Raw genomic sequence first — 22,488 nt, forward strand, 5'->3', positions numbered from 1 at the left:
ATGCAATAAAAACCTTTAAAATAAGGGTAAAAAAAATCAAGTGCCAGGATAGCAGGTAAGACAGAGGAAAGTGTAGAAACAGGGAGAGGAAGTAATTATTAAGAATTTAAAATATGAGTGGTTTTCATAGTTGACCCTCATATTTAATACTCCTTGAAGCTAAGGCACAAAAGGACACATGAATTTTATATATGTTTGGGAAAACAGGACTTGTAAGTTGGGATAGAGAACAGAGATGAAATTAGCAGTAACAATTATATATTTGGGGGGGCTCTTTTGGTTTTGTTTTTGTAGACTTAGAAAGTTTTAAAACAAATTTGGAGGCAATGGAAGGTTCTGAAACTTCTCAAAAAGGGTTTGATCTAATCAGGGCAGTCAGGTGCTGGGCCACTTAGTAATTGGGGTTGCCGATGGTTTAGCAGAGGAACCATGATATCCCCAAACAAACCTCATACTAAAATGCCCTTATTTTGTCTCAAGTATCAAAGGTTCTCTGGGGCTGTGATATCTGCTTTAAGTGGAAAGTGATACCTCTATAGTTCTTGTCCTCTGGGGAAACAATGTGCAATAGCCCATCGACAGGTATTTTTTTCTGGTACTTGAATTCTAAGGAAATTTTATCATATGGATTTTTATGTCATTGAGCAACATAGTAGTGTCCTCAGTATTACTTTTAAGAATGAAAAAGAAATGTTTTTCATATGATGATTTCTTATCTTGACCCTTAGTGACAAATCAAACCATAATTTTAAATCATTACTTAGTAAAGACATTTTATGAAGAACTAGACTAATAGTTCAGGTGCCAAAGTGTTTAAGACTCAATTTGAAACACTGCTAGAGTTTAGAAAACCGGAGGATATTTTTATTCTTTTCCCCTCAGTTATCAACTGTTAGAAGAAGTTTTAACAAAAATTGGCAATGTGTGACTATGCAGATATTGTTTTTTATTTGAAAAGAGCCATATGCTTTTTTTTTTTACCATTTATATTATTTTAAAATGTTATTAGCTGTTACTTACACTATTAAAGGAAATCTGTGCTAAATACCAGATTGCTTGTAGTAAGTTGAAATTCTGTTCCCAAAATTTTAAATCTTGATTAGCATGGGTGAGAGGACAGTGCCGCTTTGCATGCAGGATGCGGCTTGGGTTTGTATCTTTTTAGATTAGAATTTCATCTTTCAAGCATCTGTCAGTGTCTGCTTTACTTTTCCCAGTGGCACTATAACATAGCCGGCGTTGGAGCTGCTTCCCCAGGTTGAGTTGGAATGTCGGGGCAGCAGTGCCTAAGTGGTCCCAGGGGAGACTGGAGGCTTCATAGAGGAGGTGATGCTGGAGCTGCTGCTTGTAGGAGGCGGAGAGATAGCTTGGAAGGGCATTCCAGCTGAAAGAAGCACAGAAGCAGAGGCTATGGCATTTCCAGAACATGCAGGGTCGTTTGTTCTGTTGGAGTATAAGCATTACCTGTGAGAGAATGGTGGAGGGAGCTGGAGTATAGGCGTGGCCAGACCATGCGTGGTCTTGTATGTGTTTCATTCAGTCACTAACTAGCAAATATTTATTGAACAACAGGCCGTGTTTGTGTGTGTGTGTGTACACACGTACGTGAACAAAATAGACCAAAAAAAAAATCACTGTTCATATGGCTTTTATCTTTTAGTGGGAAGAGACATAACAAATCTAAAAAAATAAAAATGGACATAAAATGTATTAGTGATAAGTGAGAAGAGAATGTCAGGAGTATGAATGGGGGGGGTACAATTTTAAGGGATAGGATAGACCTTGCTATGAAGGTGACACTGGAATAAAGATCAGAAGCTGGGGAAGAAGCGGAGGTGAGGGAGAGTGCTCCAGGCTGAGGAAATGTACAGAAGCCGCCAGGCAGTGGCAGGTCTAGTTTGTTCAAGAAACTACAGGAGGAAGGCATGGCTGAAATATGGCAAAGGGAACCAGAGGGAGAGGAAGTCCAGAAAGACCACGTGTTGTGAGGTCTTGGCTGGGAGGATTTTGACTTATCTGAGTGAGAGGGGGAGTGATTGGAGAGTTTTGAATAGAGTAATGACATCATACAACTTCTGCTCTTAAAAGATCACTTTGAGAGTAGAGGTCACGAGGAGAAACCAGGAGGCCATTTGGGATGTTCTTGCAGTAATTCAGGTGCAGGGGATTGTGGCTTGAACCAGGGTGGTCACAGTGGGGGTGTCAGGAGCATACTGCCCTGTTGGTGATAAGGAGCCATTAAAGACTTTGGACCAGGGAAGTGACATGATTTGTGTGGTAGGAGATGATATTGGCAGCCCCAGGGAAGCAGGACTGGAGGGACAAGGAGCTGGGTCAGTTTCCCAAGCTCCAATCACTACGAGTAAAGGTAGAGACCCTGCGAGGGATGTGGTCTCATGCTGGAAGGCTCTGTTGGGCAGTTGTGAACCGCGGTCAACTTCTTGACAAGGGATAGGAATTGAAAAGGTTTATACATTAACCCTGGCCAGATATCTGGGTTGGTTAGAGTATTGTCCCAATATGCAAAGGGGTTTATACATTAACCCTGGCCAGATATCTGGGTTGGTTAGAGTATTGTCCCAATATGCAAAGGTTGCCAGTTCAATTCCCAGTCAGGGCACAAACAGGAACAAATTGATGTTTTGTCTGTCTGTCTCTCTCTCTTACTCTCTCCCTTCCTCTCTCTCTAAAGTCAGTAAATTAGAAATAAATTTTAAAAAATCAAAAGGTTTATATATTAGGAAACTCCTGTGCAAACCTTGCCTAGGAAACAAAGTCAGTGATTGTGATCAGGTTTATTCTGGAGATGGCCTGCAGAGCATGAGGCCGCACACCCTGCACCTTAGGCATTGTCATGAGTGCTGCCACATTCCTCAGGTATACAACGCACATTTTGTCAAAAAATCTGGGGTCTAAAAACTGATTCTTATACAGTGGTTGTAGATTTTTTTAAACTTGCATTTTCCGCTTTTTCACACTTGTTTTTGTGCTTGTTGAAGACAGTGATTCATCATCAGACACAGATGAGGACAAGCTAACGGATAGGAGTTTTGACAGTGATGAGGAGTTGTATGAGTTTTATGATGAATAAAACTTGAGTTTAATAACTTTATGCGATACATTTTTTTTTCAAATTTCAGGTCTCAAAATTAAGGAGCGTCTTATACATGGGAAAATACGGTGTGTAGCTCAGTCCTGTGGGGGGGGGGGTGTGTGGTGACTGTTGCCTACATTTCTCAGATGAAGAATCTTGCCACAAGGAGGTTATGCATTAGGCCATATTGCCTCTTAACAATCTTCACCTTGACACTTCCTTCTGAAAGTTTTCTGAGGGAGACTCAGAATTGTCTGATCCTCTCTTCATAACGTGGTGTATACATACCTATTTTTACTTAACAAAACTTAATGAAAAACAAGTTATTTCTTAGTAAATGTAATGGACTCTAATATTTTCTGTTATGTTTCATTTCATTAAACACACATACATGCTGATCACAACCACTATAAATTTGTTTTTTATAATCCACTAAACAGTGGCGGCCCTGGCCAGTTGGCTCAGTGGTAGAGCGTTGGCCTGGTGTGCAGGAGTCCCAGGTTCGATTCCCGGCCAGGGCACACAGGAGAAGCCCCATCTGCTTCTGCACTCCTCCCCCTCTCCTTCCTCTCTGTCTCTCTCTTCCCCTCCTGCAGCCAAGGCTCCATTGGAGCAAAGTTGGCCCGGGCGCTGGGGATGGCTCCTTGGCCTCTACCTCAGTTGCTAGAATGGCTCTGGTTGTGGCAGAGCAACGTGCCCCAGATGAGCAGAGCATCGCCTCCTGGTGGGCATGCAGGGTGGATCCTGGTCGGGCACATGCGGGAGTCTGTCTGACTGCCTCCCCATTTCCAGCTTCAGAAAAATAAAAAAAAAACAACCAATGACAACTGGAGTTGGAAAATCACAAATTAAACCATTGAAAAACAAGCAGCACTATATGTTAGTCTGCTGAGGTGGCTGTAACAAGGTACCATAGCTTACCAACAGCAACGTGTTGTCTCAGTTCTGGAGACTGGTGTTCCAGCTGTTGGTGTGCTTGGTCCTTTCCAGGGGCCGTGAGGGAGTCTCCATTCCGCGCCTATCCCCTCGCTTCTGGTGGCTGGCTGGCAGTCTTTGGTGTTCCTTGGCTTGTGGTTGTATCCCCTCTTCCTGCCTTTATCTTCATGTGGTATTCTCTCTGTGTGCATGGCTTTGTCCAAATTTCCCCCTTTTTAAGGATCCCAGTCATTAGATTAGGGGCCCACTCTACTCTAGTATGATGTAATCACAATTTAATTGCATCTGCAATGACCCTATTTCCAAATAAGGTCACATTCTGAGGTACTGGGAAATAGGACTTCAACATATGAATTTTAGGAGGATTGGTGGCACAATTCAACCCATAACAAATGATAAAAACACAGAATTGGAAATAAATAATAGAAGTTCCCATTTTGTTGAGCTCATATTACATGGTGGACTCTCAGCTAGGAATGTTATTTCATTAACTCATTGAATCCTTGCCCCATTTAATAGTTGGAAGGCAAAGCTGAGAGGTTTCTCAGATTTAAACTTGGTTCTGCTTAATTTCAGAGCCCATGTCTTCTCCCGTGTGCCATAGTCATAGACCATCACGAAGGAGCCGTGCAAACTCCTTTAGTCTGGATTGCAGTGCTAAACACAGGTGATAGATAGTGAATTCCAAACTGCCCTCTTGATGTTCCGCTTATCTGTCAGACCTCACCCTTACTGGACTATCGCCCCTGAGACAGAGGAATTCCAAGAAGCTGGCAAGCCCCCCCAAAGAGGAGCATTCCGGACATACCAGGACTTTTGCCTCAGTATCCCCTCAGGCTCTCCCAAACACTATATAACTCGCCCCTAGTCTGTAACCTGTGCTCTTCTCCCCAAGAGAAGTGCCCGGCAGGGTTCCTTTCTTCCTTTCAATAAAGCCTGTTAGTCTGGTCTTTCAGACTCCCATGGATTCCAACAGGTAGCAAACACACTGTAAAACTGTGCAGAATTTCACTGCAATGAGGATGTCTTAAAGGTCACGCAGGAATGCCAGTGAACTCTTGACTTTGTCTACTGGCTTGTCTCCGTCCCACGAGTGGCTGCATTTCTAACAACACCCAGCCTGGCAACCAGCCAGATGAGGCACTCTCTCCCTTTGTGCTTTCCTGTCTTCATTCTGAATTTAAATCAGGGTCAAGAAAGGGAGAAGAAAATGAGCCAGAAAATACAAAACTAATACTTGGTAGAGTCCTCATATTTTAAAAATTAATTTATAGGCAATGTCAGGTAATCTGAGTAAAGTCATTTTATCAGCAGGCGGCTGTAAGATTTAAAAATTGACATCCATCAATGTAAATCAGGTGTCAGGAGCCCTAGGAAATGATCTTTAGGGACAAGGGCTGATGGGCAGAGTGTAAATAGTTGATTAGCTATGTCCTTTCTTTCTCACAAAACCTAAACTATTTCTACATCACACTGAGTGGTAATGGTATGTTGATAGTAACGGGCAGGAAGAGGCTATTCAGGTTTATGGTTAGCCTAGTTTAAACACTTAGCTTCCTCCCTGTCAATACTAGGAAACTGTACTCACTTCAGGGCTGTGCTGCTGGCTCGGGGGTCCAGGGAGGACCTCCGTCTGCACAGACATAGGCAGAACAGCGTTTTCCCCAGCTCTTCACATGCCCCATTTCTGCCATGGTCCTGCAAACAGGAGCACCCAGAGGTTTGCTACTTTTATACGGGGAAGACCTGGCCTGATTCAAGACTCTTTTCGTTTCAGCTCTTTGTCAAGGGCGCGTGGTGAGAGTGCCCGCCGGGAGCCTGGTGCGGGTAGTGGGCACTGAGCTTGTCATCCCCTGCAACGTCAGCGATTACGATGGCCCCAGTGAGCAAAACTTTGACTGGAGCTTCTCGTCTTTGGGGAGCAGCTTTGTGGAGCTCGCCAGCACCTGGGAGGTGGGCTTCCCAGCCCAGCTGTACCGGGAGCGCCTGCAGAAGGGTGAGATCCTGTTAAGGCGAACTGCCAATGACGCCGTGGAGCTTCTCATAAAGAATGTCCAGCCCTCAGACCAAGGCCACTACAAGTGTTCGACTCCCAGCACGGATGCCACCGTCCAGGGCAACTATGAGGATACAGTGCAGGTGAAAGGTACGTCCTCATGGGGGGTTCGTCATGCCATGGGTCAGCTTTTCCTCTGCCACTTGGCTGTGGGTGACTTTACCAAGAGACTGAACTCCTCTAAGACCCTGCTTTCTCCTCTAACGGAGTAATAGCATCTTACCTGATAAAAGGCAGAGGATGGGCCTGGTGGCCTCTGAGGGTCCTTTCTCTTCATTGTGATTCTGAGCCATCCCCTGGCTGGAGGGGTGGAGGCAGCAGGGTGTGGGGGTAGGGAGCCCAGCTTTGAGCCAGGTGGCCTGCACTCAGTGAATCCAGTTACTGGCTCTACCACTTGTCACCTATGTGGCCATGGGCCCATTACATCAGCTTCTTCTTCTGTAACAGTGTCTTTCTTAAAGGTGGTAAGGACAAGGAAGTTAGCAGGCGTAGAACTTCAGAACAGTGCCATTGTGAGCATTCAGTGAAGGTTTGCAATGAGAAGGTGACAGTTGTGATGATAATGATTGGCTTTATGGGAACAATAGATACTTCAAAGCTCATGTCTTTGTGTGTGCCCTTAAATACCTATTAGGTCTAGAAGTTGTGTAGGTTATATACAGCAAAATATTGATGTGGTCACTGCAAGCTTATTGGTTTGGCCATGCAAGTTATAACACCTTATATATCAGCAATGTTTCTGTTTTGTTTTTCCCATTTTCCAAGTCCTGTTAGATTTACTCACACATTCAATTTTCTGAATTCAGTGAAGATAGGGCAGGATAGTTCCTTAATTTACACATGAGGAAATGGAAGAACAGAAGCTAATTACTTTCTTAGAATCACAAGGCTAATTAGCAAATGAGCAAGAAGAACAATTTTCATTTGGGGCTAACCAAATAGATATTGTTGTTCTTTTTATTACTTAATTATGCATTTATTTGTACCCTGCCTGACTTGTTCAAAAAGAATTGTTGTCGAGTAGGAGTGTATTTAAGTCAAGAACATAGAAGATGCTCATGATGCCACGTAAAGAGGGGGTTGATTCCCATAGTAATGATTTGTAGAAGCCTACTGTATCTCAGATGGTGTTCCCTCATTTGACTCATGAGGGGATAAAAGCAACCCTGTCCATTATGTAGGTATTAAAACATCGAATCTACCTCTCCCATTACCTCTTCCTTATTCATATAGAAAATGCTAAGTATGTTTTTTAGGGGGAAAAAAAAGTCCCATAAGACATCCTTGCATTGCAGTTAAAATGCTGTGTTGCTTTTGTCATCAACACACACATGCTACACCTCCATTAGGTCAGATGCACCCTGTTTCTCCTTGTAATGGAATGCAGATGGATAGCCCATGGAAGAGGCTGGTTGGCTGTCCAGATGGAGCCTCTGGCAGGCTGCCATACATGGTCCAGGATCTGTCTGGCCTTCAGCTTCTTGGGTATTGAAACTTCATCTGTGCCCTGAGGGATCACTGGCCTTGGGGACGAATGTATTAGCTGAAACCACAGACTGATGTATATACTAGAAGGTCATATTCATGTTGTAGTAGAGCTGAGTCTTTCTGCATATGTAAGTGTTTCTGTTTTCTTGAGTAGTCCCTCTTACCAAATTAATTTCTGAGTGTGGAATGTGGCCGGGGGTGGGGGTGGAGGGGTGGACCAAAGAGACAATGAATTGTGGTGTTCTGGCATCCTCCTTACCCAGCTCAGAGACAAGCCTGAGAGATCGTCCCTGCCCCTTTCTGGTCACCTCCCTATCACTTCCCTTCCAGAAGAGTCCTCACTGAAGTTCCCTGGTGTCTGGCCCTCTTTTTCTAGACTTTGTAGGAAAGCCCTGCCCTACTCCAGCTGACCCAAGGAAAGCAAAGAGCTGAGGCTTCCTTCCATTTCCTTGACGGGTTCCCAGCCCACAGGACCTCTACTTGCTCTCGTTGCTCTTGGGGTTTGCTGGTTGCAGGGCACAGGCAGCTGGTGCTGAGATTCTCTCTGCGGATCCTGCTACTGTGACTCTCGGAGATCCTACAGGCTCCCTATTCCAGCCACGGGTCTGAACAAAGGAGTGTTTGACAGCCAGGGCCGGTAGTTTCATTGTGGTCTCTTAAGTGCCAGCAGTGTCCTGGGCACTTTCCGTGTAACTTTGGTGAACTCCCAGTCAGCTCCCTGAGATAGGTCCTCTTGTCATCCCATTTCAGAGATGAGGAAACTGAGGTACAGAGGGGTAAAGGGTGGATTAAGTGTGGCAGAAGCCCATCCCCAAGGCCCAGCAAAACTCTAAAAGGGAGTTTTCACCCATACGCCAGTTCTACCAGGAGGTCTCATTAGGCCTTCTTCTTTTTTCTTCGTTTCAGTTGAAATTATAGATGAATCAAAATGGGAAAATGTGCCCATCTAGGCATTAAAACAGGGAAGGGGAGGAGGAAGTTGTCCAGAAAGGTGGCTGGTGCCTGGTGGGGGAGGGGTTTAGTTGCTCTGCTAATGCTCTGTCCCCCCTCCCCCCTCCAGTGCTGGCCGATGCCCTGCATGTGTCTGCCAGCCCGCTGTCCTCCTTGGGCCTGGGCCTGCATCTGGGCGAGCCCTTTGAGCTGCGCTGCACAGCTGCCACTGCATCCCCCCTGCACACGCACCTGGCGCTGCTGTGGGAACTACGGCGCAGCGCCAGCCGGCACAGCGTCCTCGCGCTGACGCACAAGGGCCGGCTGCGCCCAGGCCCCGGCTACGAGCAGCGCTCCCACAGTGGGGATGTGCGCCTGGACACCGTGGGGAGCGACGGCTACCGCCTGGCCGTGTCCCGGGCCCTTGCCGCTGACCAGGGCACCTACAGGTGCATCGTCAGTGAATGGATCGAAGAGCAGGGCAGCTGGCAGGAAATCCAAGAAAAAGCCGTGGATGTGGCCACCGTGGTGATCCAGCCAACAGGTGAGCTTCTGGAAGTGGGATGTTTTAGACTTTATCTTATTTTCTGATCAATGATGGTGTCAGAACCACACGGGAGCCCCATCACTTTCTGACAAGATTTCTTCTTCTCCTGTGAGGCCTGGTGTGTGTGTGGGGGGGGTGATCATTGGGAGCATGCATTTGTTCTGTGCTTTGTGCTTGTAGTTTTGCTTTGCAGCCACTTTCCATCAGGGCCCATCACCACGGGAAGCTACAGGTTACCCATGACACAAAGTGTTCTGACTGGAAGACAAGGCCCTTTCGGAGCCGTGGCCAGGTGGCCAGAGGGGCTTTGGGGTGGAGTGCCGCACTCGGCTCCCGTGGCGTTGTCTTATTTGGTGTTTCCTGAATGTCCAGACCTGCCCCTCCCCACAGCTGCTGGGGACATGTGTCCAGCTCACCTCAAACCCGCTCTGACCCACTGGGCCTGCCCCTCAGGTCCCTCAGATACTCCATCTCTTTCTAGGCGAGGAGCTCTCCAGGGCTGGCCTTGTCTTATTTCCTGTAGGACACACTCCAAGGAGCATCCAGCCCTGTGGTCTCTGTGCAAGTTCTTCGTCCTGTCATTTGTGAACCAGCTTAAAAAACAAAATCAAAAAACCTCATGACTTTCTAATCCTACTAGAGAAATAGTTAAGAAAATATAAATACATTTTAGAAAGCCCATAAAAATGACAGAAAGTAATAAAGTAAGCATCAGTAAAGAAGCTACCAGATGATTGGCTGTGTCCTGGGCCCCGGGCTGGGAGCTACCGGAGAAGCATTCCCCAGGCCCCAGGGAGCACGCGGGCTTGACCGCGACCATCTCTGTAGGATGTTGTTGCCGTGGATGGATGAGTGCACTTGGCTTTCTGGGAGTCTGGCATCTTCAGATCTCAGAGTGCTTTGCTGCTCTAGCCGCTGCCTCCTGTTTTGTAAACCGGGAAGACCTTGGCCAGACTCACTTCTGAGTGTAAATGTGAGTGTGTGGCAGCTCTGTTGCTCAAATGGGAAGGAAAGCAGGAAACAGTCCACACGGTAATATTTTTCCTCTGCAGACTGCACTGTCCTGAGCATTTCACTCTGTGTTGAGGCCACCACATGAGAGCTGGGATTGGTAAAAGCCAGGCTGAGGTACTTAGTGACTGGCTGTCGAGGTGGTGGGAAGTGCTCTTGCCAAGGAGAGGGTCTGCCTGTCGTGGCTAGTCTTGTTTCCACTGGCTGCAGAGATCACTTCCTGGATGGACTCAGGTCATTTCCTTTTTGGAAGTGTTCTGCATGAAACCTGTCGTAAGAAACCTCAGCTCTTCAGCTTGCATCCAAAGCTGTTTTAACGGGCAAAGGGGTTGAAAGTTTAAGATTTGCAGCAATTTTTCTTTTTATGCAGGATTTTCAATTGTAAAGGTATCTTTTAATTTCAGACAAGCCAAAGAACTCATAATGTCTAGTTAAAAGACTTGCACACTCTGAACGTATTAGGTAGGTGATAGCAGCTGGCTCTCACTTCAGCCGAAGGGTTGATAAATCTTTTTGTGTCCTGAGCTTCTTTGACAATATTTTGAGGCTCACAGACCTTCCTCAGAATTGACATGTCTTAATGTTTTAATGCATAAAATACATGAGATGACAAAGGAAAACAATTATATTGAAGTAATTATCAAAAATTTTGTTTGTTTGTTTTTGTATTTTTCTGAAGCTGGAAACAGGGAGGCAGTCAGACAGACTCCCGCATGCGCCCAACTGGGATCCACCCAGCACGCCCACCAGTGGGTGATGCTCTGCCCATCCAGGGCGTCGCTCTGTTGTGACCAGAGCCACTCTAGCGCCTGGGGCAGAGGCCATGGAGCCATCCCCAGTGCCCGGGCCATCTTTTGCTCCAATGGAGCCTTGGCTGCGGGAGGGGGAGAGAGAGACAGAGAGGAAGGAGAGGGGGAGGGGTGGAGAAGCAGATGGGTGCCTCTCCTGTGTGCCCTGGCTGGGAATCGAACCTGGGACTTCCGCACGCCAGGCCAACGCTCTACCACTGAGCCAACCGGCCAGGGCCAATTATCTAAATTTTTAAGACAAATTTGTTACATAACAATATTGTGCTTTATCAATGCATTAAATAATAAGATACAGTGGCAAGCCTAGCAGCCACTGGAATTTCTAAGTATCGATGGACGTAGATGTTATTTTAAGATAGATGCAACAATTGTAATGTAATGTAAAAACATCTGTGACTTCTACTGGGACAAAAGTCCAGGGACAGATAACACTGCACTTGTTTGTTGCTTAGTCTCATAATGAGAGGAGATGCTATATTTCAGGTAGACTAGCAGAAATAAAGGCAATAGTTTTTTCATTCGTCATGGAATCTCTTTGTGGACCCATGTTAAGAACCAGCATACTAGAGTACAGTGACAAAACCTGCACTGTTCCTAGCTAGCTAGTTGGATGTTTCTGCTGCATTGCTGTGATAAGCAGCACAAAGCTCCTTAAATGGTGGGCTGTGTTAGCTTTGTGGCAGTACCCCCTGTCTTACCTCTGGTCTGGTTGATGCAGCTCTTGGCGTCTCTTATGGATTCAGTTAAATCTAGAAGGAGAAAGCCTGAACCCCCATATGCCTTGGCTGAGGCCCCCTCTTGAGTTATGAGTCCTTAGTACTTTATTCTTCAGCCTGCTCCTTTCTGTTATCCGCAAGTGACCTTTCCCCTCCACCTCACCCCAATCCAGAACTTATGGAAACAGTGGTTAATGATATGACAAGATACTTGGCTACACTCAGAGAAAATTGTAGAGAGAACTAGACAGTTGAAGAGACGTTTCTGCCACTACTTCTAACCCTAATGCTCTTTGCCTGTTCAGAAAGTCTGCAGTCCACTTCCTCACTCCCCAGCCGTCTAACTCCAGCAGCCGGTGGCCGGCACACAGGGACACTGGCAGTATTCTAGGGTACCTGACCACAGTCATTGTGCTTCAAGCTGCAGCACACACTCAGGCACCAGTTTCTGTGCTGACTCCTCTCAAAAGACTTCCTCAGATTACTTTTGGCTCCTTTAAAAGGGTCAAGGAAGAGGAAGAATTTGAAGGGTATGTGGAGGTGAGAAATTTGACTTTTTAAAAGTCCTTTTTCTTATTACTATGCCTATCTCATTTTCTGTCTTCAGCAAGGTGGTTCTTGAACTTGGCCTGAAACACTCGTCTGAAATGTCAGGCTTTGGAAATATTCAGATGAAAGCAATATCGTCCAAAGGGCAGGCTTCCGGGCCGGTCTTTTCTGAGGTGGGCAGCAGCCTGTGTGGCAGAGCCGCTGCAGACAGCAGTTGAGCTGAGAGGCTGGCTGGAGGCGCAGGCCGGTGCCTGCACCCGACCCACCCCCCCCCGGGAGCTGTTGGCAGTGGGTCATCCAAGCAGCTGCTCCCACAGCGTTACCACGAGTTGAATGTTTTTCTACTCTGATTACAGATGCTCAGCTTCTTTCTAAAAGCCCTCTAAATACAGCAAAATGTTTTGTGTAAGAGGCTGTGACAAGGGAACACAAAAAGCAAATCTACCTCGAGACTGTAGCACCAAGTCCGTCAGCACTTCATCTAAATATAGTCTGCTTCTAATGAGAGAGGGCCGTGGCATAACCTGAAGATCGGTGTATTTTTTAATTTATTTGTTTATTTTTTTTAAGTAAGAGGAAGGGAGATAGACTCCTACATGTGCCCAACTGGGATCCATCATCTGGGCCAATGCTTGAACCAACCGAGCTATCCTCAGCGCCCAGGGCCACACACACCAGTCGAGCTACTGGCTGCAAGAGGGAAAGAGAGAAAGAAGGGGTAGAGAAGGGGGAAAGGGAGGAGGGGAGAAACAGATGGTCACTTCTCATTTGTGCCCTGACCAGAGATCGAACCTGGGATGTCCATAAGCCGGGCTGACACTCTTTCCACTGAACTACCAGCCAGGGCCTCAAAACCATTGTTTTGGTTAGAAAATATATGCTTTGCACTTAACTTTAGGTGGCATGTCTAATGGAATAAATGATGCTCGAGGTACATTGCATTTTGAAGACTTGACTCATAAGGCATAGGGTCTGGTTTCACCTTCCTGGTTCTTCTGTTTCCCCTCTTTCACCTAAAAGGTGGTTTCAACCTTCCCTCCTCTTCTCCAGGCTTTAACCCCAAAGCCCAGTTGCCAACTAATAATATTTACCAGTCAGAACTGAACTGTTCTTTCTCTATAAAATCACCCACGTTTTATCATGCACACAAAGAAAGTATAATTTTAGTTTTGTGATGGAGCAGACTTCTTTTCAAACAATAATGTACCAGTTAAGAGCAGAGTTCCTGGAGGCAGGCAGCCTGGATTTGAATTCTAACTCTGCCACCTATTAGCTGTGCGACCTTGGACAAGTTACTTAACTTCTCTGTGCTTCAGTTTCCTTATCAGTAAAATGGAGGTAATAATAGAACCTACTTCATAGGGTTATTTTGAAATTAATATTTATAAAACACTCATATACACTTATATACACTTAATAATGCCAGGCAATGTTCTAAGTTTTTATGAACTAAAAGGAAACATGGTATGCTTCATGAGTTTATTTAATAAATATTTCTCAAGCATTTACAGCTGTACAATATGTACCAAGCCTTTTATGTACAATATGTACAAAGCTTTTTATCTTTAATGCCATAAATAAGAACATAAAAAGAGATGATCTAAAAGGGGGGAGAGATGGGAGGGATAACCATTATCCAGATTATCAAGATATATTTGTTTTTAATTTTTAAGTTCTGCGAGCCACCTTGTGCAGGAATGTGTCTGTGGCTGAAGGAAAGGAGCTGGACCTGACCTGCAACATCACCACAGATCGAGCAGATGACGTCCAGCCCGAGGTGACATGGTACTTCAGCAGGACTCCTGATAGCACGGCACCTGGCCCCCACGTGTTGGCACGGCTGGACCGTGATTCCCTGATGCACAGCTCTCCTCATGTTGCTTTGAGTCACGTGGATGCACGCTCCTACCATTTACTGGTGCGAGATGTTAGCAAAGAAAATTCTGGCTACTATTTCTGCCATGTGGCACTCTGGACACCAGGGCACAACAGGAGCTGGCATAAGGTGGCAGAAGCCACATCTGCCCCAGCCACTGTGGATGTAACCTGGCTAGGTGAGTGGTTGGAGGATGGCTCTTAGCTGCTCTGGCTAAATCCGTCCTCAGAGATATGGGGGAATTCAGAGCCCTGTGTTTCACGTTGTTTTGGAATTCCTTGGTATCAGGACAAGCGTACTTTAGCCTGGATAGACCCCAAGCTGGGGGTAAAAGCCAAACTGGCTGAAATAGAATCTGGCAGGCAAGGGCACTGTTTAGATAATGTGGCCTCGGTTGTCTCAACACCCTCATTTGCGAGGATAGTTTCCTTTTGTTGTTGAGATTTGCAGGGTCCAGCCCTGCTGAATGGCTCTTTGAAATGGGTCACTGCAGGGGGACCGCTGTCATTCTTGCTTTCCCTTCCTAAACTCCTAGGTCCTCTCTGGCAGGAACTGGTGCTCTCTAAAGCCCAGTGCAGAAAGAGAGAGAGAGTTCCTGAGATTATTGGAACAGATTTTTTTTCACCAAATGCCCAGCATCCCCAAATGATTTCATTTGCAGGTCCCAGTGACGGGGCAGGCCCTCCTGCTTCCCCAGCTCTCCTGGTGGGCTCACCCAGGTACGATTCTCGCTGGAGGAGCCGCACAGCTGTCAGCCGTTGATCACCTTGCCACCCATTCATAGCAACTTGTCATATATATATGAAGATCATTGTCATGTCCTTTATTTTTTACCATTGTTCTCTCCCCACCTCTTATTGTCCTAAATGCTTGCCCTGTAGACTGACTCTTCCTAGTTTTTGTTACTGTCTTGTTAGTAGCTGTAAGTAAACCTGGGCAGGATGGGTCGAGGGGAGTGTGCCTTACTCCCCGCCTCCATTATCACAAAGATGGAGACGGGCCTGCCAGTCAGACTCTTCCCTGTCCTGAGCTCGAGCTCTCTCCTGTCCCACAACTGTCCTGAGCTTTGTTGGAGACTGTTGGCATGGCTCTGAGGATCAGAAGTACAATAAAACATCCTTAAAGGCTGGGAAATCATTTCCTCCTTTGTCTGATGCGGAACATCCTCCCGCTGTGAGTCCCACTCATACTTAGCTCCTCCTTGTCTCTGCGTTGAAATCTTCTCATGGGTTAATGGGTCTGCTTCTTCCTAATAAGCCTTTATTTGGCAAAGATGGGGAGTTGGCAAGTGAGGACAGAGGGGGCAGGGAGGAGATAAGTAATGAGAGTAAGCAGAAGGCTCATCCAGTTCAGAGTGAGACTAAGCAGGGTGTTCGTCATCCCTGGTAGCAGAGTGATTCTTTGATATCTGAAAAGTGAAAGGAACAGGGCTTATCTGGCAAGCTTTTATTCTTGCCATCTCGGCCCCACGCAAGAGACTTGCTCTGAAGTACTGAATTGGAACAATGTTGGCCCAGCTAGAACTCTCTTTAGCAACCTTCAAAATAAAACAGATTTTGTCAGCACCACGAGAAGATTTTTCATTTCTGGAGCTGAATTTGTCTCCCAACGCTGATCCTCGGTGCATTGTGTGGTGCTGTCAGAACCCAGCACTGATTCCCCCCCCCCTCAGAATCACAGTTCAAGCGTCTTTTTTAGAAAGTGCTGCCTGCTCTCCAATTTGAGGGCCTCTTTGAAGTACTCATCCAGGCATACCCAGGAGGGTACAGGGACTGGCAGGGAACTGGAGGGGAGCTCTGGGAAGGAACTGGCTCTTTTAACTGGAAGGGATTTGTTGGGTCTGTGTTCTCCAAAGTGAGAAGAAGTAAAGAGACTAAATTGTAAGAAAAACTTCAGTGATTATCCTGAGGATCTAGTTTGTTTCTCTGCAAAATGCCAGCTCCATTGTTGCAAAAGTCGTCATTGTGTTTTTCCCTGGGTGATGCCAAGCCAGGAGCACAGGACTCTACATCTTGCATGGTGCTTTGCACATAGTGGGCACTTGGTAAATGTTGGCTGAATGGATAGATAAACCACCGGATGCATGGGCATTGTTGAAATATATGCATAGGAAACCTGGAATTGCAAAGAAAGCAAAGATGTTCAACTCAGAGAATTCGGAGATATGTGCACCTGGGTAATCCTACTGGGAGTGGAAGTGGTACAGACCAACGGCATCCTACTCCTCCTTCCCTCGTAAGCCTCCTCCTTCCCCGTGCCTGTGACTCACACCATTACGACTACTGGGACACTTGTCAGGAGGCAAGTCTGGCATGAGTACCGCAGCCAGACCTTTCTCTCTAGGCCCTCCCAATTGAATTATCTGCCCAGAAACCATGGGCCTGGTCCTGACATATGATTGCCTCTAGATAACACAACATGCCTCTGTGCGTATGTGAATACCATACTATGTGCAACTTGGGGCCTATTGGAAGTAACTAGGAGGTGCCCAAAAAAGACAGAAAGACAGGACCTGCCAAAGTGCTCCTTTTATATAGGTCATCTTATGTCATGTGACTATAGAATGTTGTCAAGAAGAGTTCTTGAGAAAGTTGGTTCTCTATGAAGGTGTTACACAAAATTCTGAATTTTGGTATTTGACATATTAAAAGTAATAATCATTTATTGAACACTTGTGTGCTGGGCACCAGGCTCAGGGCTTTATGGCATTATGTAGTTAATCTCCACCACATCCTGTGAGTGAGGTATTGCCCTGTCCCCATCTGAAAACCACTGATTTTTATTTTGCTTACAATTTTGAGGGTCAGGAATTAGGAAGGACTCAAAGGAATTCACCTCTGATGCACATGGCGACAGCTGGATGGCTGGGACTGGGGATTTTCTTCCAAATGGCTTTCTCATGCACATGTCACCATGCTCCTGGGCCTCTCTCTCTGTACCCACATGGTGTCTCATCCTCCAGGCCCTTTCCACATGGCTTGGGCCTCCCATGGCACAGTCTTCCCAGGACAGCCATTCTCCTTACATGGTAGCTGGTTTCCAAGAGGCAGGAAGTAGGAGTGCCCAGCCAGTTAAAAGCTATCCCTAGGACTGGCACAGTGTTGCCTCCACTGTTGGTCATCGCTATCACAGAATCTGCTCAAGTTCAAGGGGGTAGAGAAAGAGAGCCCATCCCTTATTGGGGAGTAAGTAGCAAGGTCACATTACAAAGGCGATGTGGCTGCTAAGTGCTGCTGCAGTCATCTTTGGAAAATAGAATCTATCAATCCTTGTTTCTGTGCTTCGGGAAGATGCTCTAACCAACCAAGCTATACGGCCAGGGCAATGGTTTTTTGTTTTTGTTTTTTGTTTGTTTGGGGGGTTTTTTTGTTTGTTTTTTTGAGAGAGAGAGAAAGGGAGAGAGATGAGAAGCATCAACTCGTAATTACATCACTTTATATGTTCATTGATTGCTTCTTATATGTGCCTTGACCGAGGGGCTCAAGCTGAGTGAGTAACCCCTTGCTCAAGACAGCAACCTTGGACTCAAGCCAGAGACCTTGGGCATCAAGCCAGTGAGTAACCTTAGGATCATGTTGATGATCCCACGATCATGCTGGTGACCTACCACACTCAAGCTGGATGAGCCCGCGCTCAAGTGGGCAACCTTAGGGTCTTGAACCTGGGACCTCAGCATCCAGGTCAATGCTCTATCCACTGCACCACCACCATTCAGGCGATCTTGTTTATTTCAAAAGAAATGTTTAGATGGCTTAGAATTATGGCCCTGGATCAAGTCTGTCCCAAGCTTTGTCATCTTAAGTGAAGTTTGTCTCAAGTATTGTTATCTTTTGTGGAAACATTTTTGGCTTTGGGAATCAGCTTTATTCCTGAAACCGTAGCGCACAGAGTCCTAAAAGCTGAGCCGTTCTTGCCCTTATTCGCTTGGGGTTGGTGCTCTGAGTAGACGCGAGATTGAAGCTGATTGGAATCTTCTCACGTTCTATTTTGTTAACCAGACAGAGATCAGGGCAGTGATGTGAATGGGTCTGGCAAGTCCAAAAGCATTTGTAGCAGCTGGGAGGACCATGATTTTTTTTTAGAAGGCAAGGAAAAAGCCTCTTTTACTTAGGGTTTATGTCCTACTTTAGAAAGGAAAAAAAAAATATGTAAGTTGGATTGCAAAATGAATCACAGTGTAAAGCAGGAGACATAAAAATAAAATCAAGATCAAGAGGGTGTAAAAAAATGAAAGGATTGATATTGCAAGGTAGTTGGATGGATTAGCTACTGCACTTGAACACGGAATTTACCAATGAAGTTTCGAAGAGTTGAGACAAAAAGAAATGTGATTGTACAGTTCTCTTCTGACGAAGGAACACAAACTCAGAGAGACAGACTTTTTCTTGGCCCTGAATTTATTATGTGCTTTTTTATTGAAGGGGCATTGGATAACACAGTGGATAGTGCTTTCCACTGTTCTTTTACAAAAGGCCCTAAGTAATTGTTTAAATGGGTGTTTCTTAGATCCACTCTCTGTAAGGGCTGAGGGCATAAATCTTAAGTGTGTGAAGGAGTTTCTATGAGAAGCTGAGTTACTGTGGAGGACAAATGTTGCTTTGTGTTGTTGCAATTTAGTGTATAACTAAAACTATAGAGGGTAATAACGAGTAAATCTGCATCTTAAGCCACCTCTCTCTGCTATCATATGTCTTAAATGAGCCTTTGGTACGAGTTGGATACTAATCAGTTCGTGGTTGAGCTCTCTGCCCGAAGCACCAGACTTCTGCGGTGTTAATTGGAGAGGCTTCCAAGGCTTCCGATAGAAGAGCAGGAGGGAGCAGAGTTGAGTTCTACTGTTCGGGCTTAAGAGCCTGATTTGCATTCTTTCCCACAAGAGGACTGTCCCCTCTTCCAGCAGTGTGCCAGCGAGGAAGGTAATTATTTTTCTTTAAAAGGAGCTGTTAATCTGCTAAATACTTGGTGGAGACTTCAGAGGTCTGTGCTGTCCAAAGGATAGAAGAGTTAGATCTGCAGACTTTTATCAATAACTGTTTTGTTGACTGTCTGTCCAGGATTATCTCTGAAGGCAGAGGGGCCTGTGAGTAAGCATTGGAATCCTGCTCCACCACCTTCTAGGTGTGTTATCTTGGGTGTGTCGCTTAGGGCTTCTAAGCTTTGCTGTTCTTGTATTTAGCACAGTGCCTAGTACTTAAGTGCTTAATACACATTCATGGTGGTGGTGTTGGGGGGTGTGGTCAGCGTATAACATACTCTTTCCCACCAAGGTATTAACCAAGTAAGATGTAGGGGTGTGCCTTAGGTTATAGAGGAATCGTGTGTGTGTGTGTGTGTGTGTGTGTGTGTGTGTGTGTGTGTGTGTGTGTGTCCTGGAAGCATCCCTCCCTAGGAAGAGAGAGGGTTGAGCTGACCACATCCAGCCACTTTCCTGCCCCCGCCCCTAAATCTGGTAACTCACTCTTCCTTCTCTGGGAGAAGTTGAGTGAAGATGAACAGAGAAAACCACATTTCGTAGTTCTATAAAGATGGGATAATGGCAACTCTTGAACAGTTAGTCAACCTGCTCAGCTGCATCTAAGGTACCTGCCCAATTCAAGATAGTCAAAGTGCATCAGCAGAGACGAGGGCACTCCTTCTGTTTCCTCTAGCTCGAGCCTGTAGCCTGTTCATCTAATTACCTGTGCCAAGTTCACTAAGCTTCAAAGGGAGTATTAGAACATGGCCTTGTTGTACGTGGTTCAGGATTAGTGCCTGGCCTATTATCATCACTCCCGTCTTCTGGGATGCAGCAGGCGTTGAGAAAGTGTTAATAACTGGGTGTGTAATAAGGTTATGCAATTTGGTCCTAGTGGGAGGACCATGGAGCCAAAGCCTTACCTGGAATTCTGCTCACACATACTGTGCCAGACCATAGTCTTTGAATTCAGCTCCTCTGAACTTTAATGTTTGTTTTTGTTTTCCACTTAGGAAGTATACATGAAAGTAGTATCTATCTCATAAGGTTGTTGAGAAGATTAGGTGAGAATGTGAGGAAAGTGTATGGCCTGGTTTGTACCTGGCCTCTAGAAAGCTCTTGGTAAATGCCTGTGATCATTGTCATTGTCAGATGGGGATAATGATACCTTCCTGATAGAATTGTGAAAGTGAACGGAGGTAATCTATGTGAAAACCTGCAGTTTGGTCGCTGCATACAGAAGGCACAAAAATACCTGCTTTTACTAATTAGCCAATGAGTCTTTCATTGTTTTGAAAGTTGTAACAAAAGAGTTTCATGACCCATATGCAAAAACCATCGTCTTTGATTGGGGGGGAGTTCATATTGTTAGAGGGCGTGGCTTCAGGGGGTGTGCGTGTGTATGTGAGCAGACCCTTGCTTCTCAGAGAGGTAGTGACATCACTCTCAGGTCTCAATGTTCTGGGAGAGGGCTTACTTACCTGTGGGTGCAGTTGGAATAGAATTGACTAAGAAATTTACACAAAAGGAGAAAGAATCACCAGTTTCAATAATTATCAATACAGTAGTTTGCCAGTCTTATTTTATCTCTCTTCTCTGCCCCAGACATACACACACACACACACACACACACACACACACACACACACATACTCACTCACACATACACACTCAGTCACTACTATTCTTTTTCCAGGAGGAATTTAAAGCACATCCTAGACATCATGTCATTTTACCATTAAATACTTGAGTATGCATCTTTAACTGATAAGCATTTTTTAAACATAACTGCCATTGCATTCTTGGTTGATTTCTTGATGAGATCAAACGAATGTAGCGGTAATCAGTGACATGCTTCTGCCAAAAATGAGCATTTTTATGCAAAATATTAAATTTAGTCCAATTCAGCAAGCATGGTGATGTTTTTATGCACAAAGCACTGCCTGCATAGCATACACGTTTGAATAAGATAGGCAGGCAGTGACTGCCCCAGTGAAGAATGTCCCTAAGACACATAACCAGAGGTCAAGGCTGTGTTCAGATAAAGTCCTTAAAGAGCAGGAGCCTGGCAGGTGGTAGGTGTCTGTGAACATTTGGTGAATGGGAAGTAGAGGTGTGATTGGTTAGGTGAGTGCAAAGGGAGCATTCTCTGTGAAGTAGGAGAGGCTACATGGACCAAGTATGGGCATGATGGGCCTTGAAGAACTGGCACAATCTTGGCACACAAAACAGTAAAAGAAAATTTCCATTCATGCACCCAAACCAGAGAGATAAGAGCCCATTTCTGCTACGGTTCTGACATAGCAGAGTCATATCTTCTCTAGGAGTACAAGTCTCATTTGACCTACAAGGTTGGTGGATAGTTCACATGACCTTGAAACATCCTTTCAACCACCAGAACCTCCCCTTTGTACGTTCACAAGCCAAGAGTCCTCTTGTTTCTGTTTCTTTGCATTAGGGCTCTCCTCTTGGGGTCCTAAGATTCAGTTTCAACATTCAGCAGAGGGTAAGGAGGCCAGTGAAGAGCTTCTCCTCTCTTGTTGAGCCGGACAAAGTTCTGTCACCAGCCGCATGCTCCTGGGCTCTTCATCCTCTGCATCTGGTTACAATTAGTTTGAGCAGATCCTTTCAGAGTTGGAGGGTGGAGTGGGATTATCTGTTCAGTCATTTATCCAACACCTTGCTGAGCAGGTGCTGAGGTAAAGGGACCAGCAGGAAGGAAGGAAGGCAGAAAACCTGGAAGCAGAGGTGATTAGGGACTTGTGAGAAGTGTCACTGAGTAGAGTCTAGAACGTGCTAGAAGGCGACTGGGGGCAGGGCTGGACCCGCACTGTAGGTGCCCTACGGGCATGGTGGGGCTGCTGTTCTTCCTTGGGAGGTGAGAGGAAAAGCCACAGGAGGGTCACTGGACAGATGGCCCTGGAGCTGTGTCACCCGGCTGGAGGCAGAGAGGGCCAGGATGAAGGGGGTGCTCATGAGCTTTTTTTCACTTTTATTTAGAAATATTTTTGGAGCGCCGACTGTGTGTGGGGCCTGGGAGGGTGAAGTGGAGTAGAATGAGGGAGACTCTGGGCCCTCAGAATGGAGAGCCAGAGAGGATACGTGATTCAACAGAGGTGACCAGGGCAGCCAGTGGTGGGGTGTACGGACAGGAGCAGGAATCTGGAAATTAGGGGGCACTGATTGTTTGGGGCAGCGTTTTAGCTGTGTGTGTCTTTGTGTATGTGTGTGTGTGTGGATCAGTGTGTGAATGTATATTTGTGTGTGTGGATCAGTGTGTGTACATGTGTGTGTGAATGTGTATATTTGTGTGTGTGTGTGTGGATCAGTGTGTGTGTACCTGTATGTATGTGTGTGAATGTGTATACTTGTGTGGGGGTGTGTATGTGTGTGTATAGATCAGTGTGTGTACATGAATGTGTATATTTGTGTGTGCATACATGTGTGTGTGAATGTGTATATTTGTGCGTGGATGTATGTGTATGGATCAGTGTGTGTGTATGTGTATGTTTGTGTGTGAAT

At 45.8% G+C, this 22,488-nt stretch overlaps 1 protein-coding gene across 4 annotated transcripts in view; it reads left to right on the top strand.

The window, feature by feature from the left end:
* PTGFRN (prostaglandin F2 receptor inhibitor) overlaps positions 1-22,488 on the top strand; it is an 84,585-nt gene that overhangs the window by 27,465 nt on the left and 34,632 nt on the right. For all 4 annotated transcript variants that reach the window (XM_066377255.1, XM_066377258.1, XM_066377256.1 and 1 more), the window contains 3 exons: positions 5,808-6,176; positions 8,635-9,048; positions 13,810-14,190. In XM_066377255.1, the coding sequence (XP_066233352.1) occupies positions 5,808-6,176; positions 8,635-9,048; positions 13,810-14,190 (1,164 nt within the window). The remainder of the gene's footprint in view (positions 1-5,807; positions 6,177-8,634; positions 9,049-13,809; positions 14,191-22,488) is intronic.

Source organism: Saccopteryx leptura, chromosome 3 (genome assembly GCF_036850995.1).
Source record: "Saccopteryx leptura isolate mSacLep1 chromosome 3, mSacLep1_pri_phased_curated, whole genome shotgun sequence".
Lineage (NCBI taxonomy): Eukaryota > Metazoa > Chordata > Mammalia > Chiroptera > Emballonuridae > Saccopteryx > Saccopteryx leptura.